Source organism: Physella acuta, unplaced genomic scaffold, assembly GCF_028476545.2.
Source record: "Physella acuta isolate Inbredline_101_S28 unplaced genomic scaffold, ASM2847654v3 ptg000272l, whole genome shotgun sequence".
Classification (NCBI taxonomy): domain Eukaryota; kingdom Metazoa; phylum Mollusca; class Gastropoda; family Physidae; genus Physella; species Physella acuta.
In genome coordinates, this window is record NW_026731791.1 from 282,520 (window position 1) to 290,000 (window position 7,481).

Below are 7,481 nucleotides of genomic sequence, written 5' to 3' on the forward strand. Positions count from 1 at the left end.
TCGATGATTAGACCGATCTAGGAGCTGAACGTGACGCCCCTGCGATTGTGTAATCGGGTTCACAAAAGCGCAAGTCTACGTCCCCGACAATTAGGCGGTGAATGATTAGTGGTAATATTACGGTGAGTGATTAACTTCCACTCAAGGCTTTCATACAGCATGCCCCATGGCGCGCTGGGCCGTAGTGTAGGTAAACCCGTGCCCCGATAAATACGATCTAAGCACAGGCATTGTTTACAATTAAATAACTCAGTTTTAGAAAACAAGGAAGTACATTGAAAAATGGAGTAACTAAATATTCTAATATAATCGCGAGTGTTTATTGTTTATATTTATTATTAAATAGTTCATTGCTGATTGTTGCAGACTAACATTTTTATGAGTTTAAAAATAATAATTATTATTAATATTTGTGCATTGAACTGAAGAGCCGCACCTTGATATCAAAAGAGCCGCAGGTTGCTGACCTCTGGTCTATAACTATGTCACTTCATTCGTACCATTAGAGGTAGCAATTCATTGGGTAGATGATGTAGAGTTCATATGTTTCTTATCCTCGGCAAATGAAGGGATAATGTGGTCAGCCATCTTTACTTCCCATAACATTAGTTAAATGAGCATCCAGGCACGATGGAGTAAGGTACGTTCCATGGTCGAACCAGTATTCAAAATCGAGACTCTTGTTTTAGGAGTCTGGTGCTCTACACCTGGGCCACGCCGCCCTAATAGACGCCATATGAACTTTCATTAATATAATGTTGTGCTACAATTGTATAAAAATAGTGGTTCTGTTTGGATTAGACTATATGATTTGTATCTTGTCTTGCTTATATAGAAAATGTAGTCGAATAGCTAAGTCATTGTCAAGAATTATATTGATACTGCAATACAGAATGATCAAACGTGACGCAAAAAAACGTGATAATTGAAGCTATTGCAAAACCTTGCCGGAATGGCAAATAAATTTCTCTTTTGATTTTATACTCGTTATTAAGCAGTTAATAATGTCGTCTAATAAATATGAAAATACAACAGGACAAACGTTCTTGATTACAACGGTATTTTTAATGCTCTCAATAAACCTTTTGAAAAATCTACATGAAACAAATCATCAAACATATAACAAGATAAATTGGATATGTTTTGCATAAATAAAGCCATATTTTTATAAACGTGGTTGTGAAAAGATAAAACTGAAACAGGAACACACATGAAGAGGTCATCATCTAGCCAACTGTTTTACACTTCCGGGTTATTGTCAGACTGAGGTCTCATTCTGAACTTGATCAATATCAAAGTAAACCATTTCTGGTAAACTGTCGTTGACATATAGGCCTACCTCTTGATGAAGGCCTGTAAAATTGCGTTTGTTTTCAGAAGCGTCTTCGCTTTAAGAGTAAGGACCGAACATAGGGGTGGTTGTCGACGTTGAGATTATCCACAAAAGCTAAAGTCGTTAGTTTTTCTGTGACCTTACGTCTGTGGTTTCTGCCATTCCGATAGCTGGAAAATAAAATGACATTAGGAGCGCAACATATGCTACGGTAAAATAGCGTGCCTTTTAAAAAATAGTTAAGAAACGAATCAGATGTTTTTATTTATTTAGGGTATTCTAAAATTTGCAATATTCGAATGTAAATAAAATATATATGAAAATGTGTATGGAATACATAGCATTAATTGATAAATATTTTTTTCTCAATAAAGTATCTAAATACATGTATTTACATGTATGTAAAGTAAATCATAATTAAAGTAACTGGTAGGAAAAAGTATTACACAGACGACAAATTTAGTATGATGTAGCTACATAAGCTTAGTTATTCAATTTGCAAAATAAATAATCAAAACACTTTGACTATTGATCTGCTATTTTCTTTCTTATTTTGATTCCAACTCGTTGTGAATAGTTAACATTTTACTGAAGAGATGGGCATTTTGTTTATTAAAACTTAACAAAGAGTCGACAGTGTAATAAGTAGTAATTGTCAGGAAAATAATATTTTGGAAGTAAACCAAGATTCTATTGTGGAATAAAATATTACATCTGGATTTCAAGCAATGCAATCTATGTATATATAATTCTCTTTTTGGAGACCCTAGAAAACACCAAGCTGGAAGTGCGCTCCCTACCACCCCCACCCCTACATGGTCTGGTGAGCTGTGGTTCACGCTAAATGGTTACAATCGTAGAGCCGGGTTTAGTGACGGCTAATGGGGCAGATAATTTAGTTTGAAACGATTTTAAACTTAGGGGAGGTAACTAATAGGAGGCTGTTTTCACGATGGGGGTGGGGGTAGGGTTGTGGAAAGGAGGGGGATATTGTCCTTAACGACCTACTGATAGTGTTTTAAAGCAAATATATTCAGTGGCAGCATTGGTACTGTCGAATTCACAAATTATGAATTACTGAAAAGTAGAAAATAAAACAACTAAATAGCGGCGTATGATACGCCGCGGGTCGGCTCGTTACATATAATACAATATGGTTAAACACAGCCAATTTACTTCCCTTCTATGAAACACTTAAACTTGCCAGATATGGCATTTGAAATTATGATTAAACTAAACATGTAAGTGGTATTTCCAATGTTTAAACTGCTAGAAACAATGTTACAAAATAAATTAGAAAATAGATTAGAAAACAAAGTATAGTTGGAATTTATTTTAGCAACTATTGATATTTTATTAATTGTCTTCTTTAGACCTAGTGATTTATTGGGCAGATGAAATAGAGTTCAAATGTTTCTTGATCTTGACCTATGAACGAATGGTGTGGTCAGCACTATGTCCAGTCGCCTTAACTTTCCCACATATGTACCCAACAGAGCATAGTGGACTCAGATATGCGAACGTAGATCCGAACTCGAGACTTTCTGGCTTGCAGCCAAACCCTTGGCCAATCGACCATGCCGTCCCGTTATTCCCTTTCTTAGCCTTTACTTGAGACATATTTCAAAGTTCAATCAACATTCATTATTTAAACTTTCTCGTTTATTATTATTTGACAATAGTGATATAGCACTTCCGGCGCTATAGAAATATTTCAAATCGTTATCTAATATATCAATTTCATCGAAAAAATTAAAAACAGTTATCACGAAGAGAGTGTTTAATTCCTTTTCCGATTACTTGAAATCGTTCAAAAGATAAAATAACCGTATTCAATATATTTTATTTCTTTGACCAAATAGAAAATTGTTCTATGCTCTGTATACGAGAGGTACACCGTAAGTGTATTATTATTCCTTCTTCTTTTTGCACTAGAATTTTCCTATATATATATATATATATATATATATATATATATATATATATATATATATATCCTGATAAATTTGCGTTTAATCTTACAATTGTAGTAAATGTTATCGTTACTAATTTAAATTATTCTATATTTTTATTCATGATTTTTTTTTAATTGGAGATAATCGTGTAGAACCATGCTAGTTTTTCAATGTAATGTTTAAATTGTGTACAATAATTAGTCATATTGTTCTATTTAAAATTGTTTTCTATTTTTATGCATTAGACTGGTCCTGCTATGTTTGAGAATTCTAACTGTATTTCAGAAACCTATCGTTTTGAGTATATATCATCTTAAATTTGATTTTGTTTTACCATTTTCATCTGTTTCTCTCTGTATCTCTCTCACTCCCTTTCTCTCTCTCTCTCTCTCTCTCTCTCTCTTTCCTATTTGTAAAATCATTTTAAAGATAACACTTGATATGAACCCTCGTGAAATCAATTATTTTCTCCCACACAGGGGAATCAACTCTAAATATCTTGACATTAAAAACAATTAAGCTTAGACTAAGTTATCCGAGTTAGTGATATTGACAGCCATACAACATTAGCAGATACTACACAACCAGATTATCAAATAATAACATAGGTGTTATAATATTTAATATTCTTTAATACATAATGAAGTGCAGTTAAACACAGAAGTAAATGTATTCTCAATATTATGTAAGTGGCTAATGTAAATTTTAAGATAAATAATGCAATAAATAAAAGCCAAACAGCTGATGTTTAATATGTATTTTAACAGGCTTCTGTTAATATAAAAGAACAAAAGAAATTGACCTTCACTGACGAGAATAATCACGAAATTAGTCAAAAGCCACATTTAGCATATATATATATATATATATATATATATATATATATATATATATATATATATATATATATATAATGTATGAACTTATTAAAATAAACATGGTTATAAGGAAAAAAAATTTTAAACTGTATTAACAATTGATGCATTTAATGTTTTAGGATTTTTATGAACTAGGCCCTTTTTTTAAAAAGACAAAAACCTATTTGTTGTTTTCAATATGTCTCTAAATAAAAGAATAAAATCCTAGAATAACTAGGTTTTGTGGTTTAAAAGAAAATAATTCTATTATCGATTCAATCGGCTACGTTCTTAGTACAAATTACTAGAAAGTGTTGTTTTCAGAACATCAATAATTGAGTTCATGTACAGCCAATTAATGCTTGCCGAACGAAAGCGAAATTTATAATCAAGCCTTGATGATAATACTTAGACATCTGGCCTTAAACAAACAATCACCTTTTGCAAGATCTCTATATCAACAACTTTTACAACAAGCTTTCCTTACGGCTCAATTATTGCAAAGTTAATAAAAACACGAGGAAAAAAAAAAGCTCATCAACGCGTTGATGTCCAATAGATCTTTTTTTTTTTACTTGGATTCAAAGGCAGAAGAAGTGAGACTGTTTCAAAACCCATTTGAAGCAAATGTGGCCAGTTGCCCAGAGGCACTGCAGCTGGGGGTCATTGAATTGCAAGCAAATGACCTCCTTGGAGACTAGTTCAAAGAAGGGCGGGTGGGATTTTATAATACTTTTTTAATAGAAAATTATAAAATAATGTTTAAGCAATTAAAAAAAAACGACTAAAAAGCTATTGAAGTTGAACAATATCAATTTATTTTTGTTTATGAATCTAATAAATGCGCTGAATACTCAAACGGCTACACGATACTACTATCAACAATGTCAGATTAATTTAAATCGTCTCCTTAACTTTTTTGAAGGTTTACTGATTCTGTTTGTGATCCATCCCAATCATGGTATCCATGAGACGAGGACAGACAATCCATATCGGTGTCTAAAGGAGTAATATAATCATGGTCATCTTCTATGTGCCTAATAAATTGGTTACTTCCGGAATATCTCTAATCAGCAATATCGTCTATTTGTACCTGCGAACCGTCCAAATCCAGGTAATCAAAACATGAAGGAGGGTTACATTTTGCAGGAGGTATTAAAAGCATATCGCAGTTTTCAACATTGTCGTTGCCATTATCATTTTTAGCGTTAGTAGAAAACAGCTATATAACCGATGCTGTGTTGCCTTCACTTATGCTAGCTGTTAAAGAAGTATCCAAATATTCTTGATGAATTGGAATTAAATAGTCCTCACCCTCAGTCCTCCCCAGTTGTCCAGTGTGTTTTTGTGTTGTTTTTGTACTTAAAGGATCCATGTTAAGTTCTACTAGATCATTTTCTCTCGCGTTATTTTGACACTGTACAGTGTGTGTGGTATCAGAGTTTCGTGGATATGTCAATGGTATTTCTGTCTTTACAGGCTTTAAAGGAACAAGGTATCCTTCATCGTCTACCTTACCCGAGACATTCTTAGCAAAGTCTACACTCAACTCTCGATTATATTGAAACGGGAAATACTTGTGTTCATCGTTATAGTCTTCACCATGCACTGGCACAGAGTATGCGTTAACTTCAGTCTCTGTTTTGAGTTGAACGGCATTAACTATTGTTTCAACTGTAGGATTTATTTCATGAAGAACAGAAATTGGTTGGATCGTCATTAAAGGACTTTCTGGAGATAGACATGATGGCCGTGATACAGAAGATTGAATGTCATTACCAGTTATAGCATTCGGAATACTTTCATTTGTTTCGTTATTATGTAATTGCTCATTCGCAAGCTGAGCTCCCTCTCGGCTTTCAATCGGTACAAGAGCAAGATCAATGCATTGTTGTTCCGTGGGACGTGGAGGTAGTCTTGGGACGTTCATCTCATCATTTTGAACGTCATCACATCCGCTGGTATCTCTAAAACAGCACCATATGCCCTCCTCTTTGGCAGGATGCGTCTTCTTCGTAGTGTCGTCAATAATGTTGTAGAACTCTTCGTCGATTTGTTCTGAATTAGTGTTATAAATACTTAATGCGTTTATCTAATGCATCCTGATCAGCACAATTATCTTTACACACTTTTAATTTTAGAAAACGTAATTGAATCATTAATAAGTACCTTATTTAAATAAACGTTGCTGTAAATTGCATTTGTTTCAAATGCTTTATTATCATTGTAAATAAGCGATTTTGTTGTACTAGTTTTGAAATAATGTTTAAAATATTAAATGGTGAAAGATGCCTTCACCAATGTATGGTTGTATATAATATAATAAATATACGTCACGATAATATAGTATGCATACCAAATGTTGCCTCGGCCTTCAATACATTTCTGTAAATAAAATCAGTAAAAATACGCCGTTTAACAAATTAGCAGAAATGAATATGTGCATAATTTATTTGCTTACAGCTATCATTTATGTTTTGTATTGTAGCGTTCAAGGAAAATCTTTAACGTACCTGTTATGCGCTGTAAAATAATAAAATATGTTTTATGTATTATATATATATATATATATATATATATATATATATATATATATATATATATATATATATATATATATATATATATATATATATATATGCGTGTGTATTTGTGTGTGTTATGATGTGTTTTGATCAGCCATATTGGTGCGAACAAATAGCGACGCGATACGCAAGAATGTTACGTCCTTCTTTGTAGGTTCGTTGTTACCGAGGAAGAAGGTTAGGTAGTCTTGTCTTGTTGTGTAAGGGTAAGGTCGTGTATGTAGTCAAGTCTTAGTATCGTTTGTTCAAGTCGTCGTATGTATTATTATGGTGCAATAAACAGTGGAGTTAAATACTGTCATCCTGTCAAGCCATTTGACAAAGCTTAAGTCTTATTACTTGTTAGAGCTCTATGTTGAACACTGAATTGGTAAGAGAGGAATGTCATGGTAGTGGCATCCTCACATCGTGATGGATCAATTAGTTCAACTCTCTCACTGCATAGCTGCGGGATAAATTATCCCCAAGCATAACTGTGTGTGTGTGTCCACGTCATCTGCACCTACGTTTTGTGTGGTTAATGTTAATTACTCATACCATTCCAAATAAATATGTTAATGTATTCTACTTCATAGATCAAAACCTACCTCTCCGCCTATAGACGGTATACAATATTATAGCAGATCCACATAACACAGTTGCAGTGGTAACACCAGCTATTAAAGCAACGTAGTTTTCGTTTGGAGATTCTAAATGCATTATTATAAATGACTTATGTAAATATACATATATATATATATATATATATATA

General features: G+C 33.0%; 1 protein-coding gene across 1 annotated transcript in view; it reads right to left on the reverse strand.

Annotated features, from left to right (window-relative positions):
* Positions 1-6,149: 6,149 nt before the first annotated feature.
* LOC131939262 (neuronal-glial cell adhesion molecule-like) overlaps positions 6,150-7,481 on the reverse strand; it is a 9,280-nt gene continuing 7,948 nt past the window's right edge. Inside the window, exons 13-14 of the mRNA XM_059297466.1 lie at positions 6,502-6,530; positions 6,150-6,203 (exon numbers count right to left, since the gene is read on the reverse strand). Coding sequence (XP_059153449.1) covers positions 6,520-6,530 — 11 coding nt within the window. The 3' untranslated portion in view covers positions 6,150-6,203; positions 6,502-6,519. The remainder of the gene's footprint in view (positions 6,204-6,501; positions 6,531-7,481) is intronic.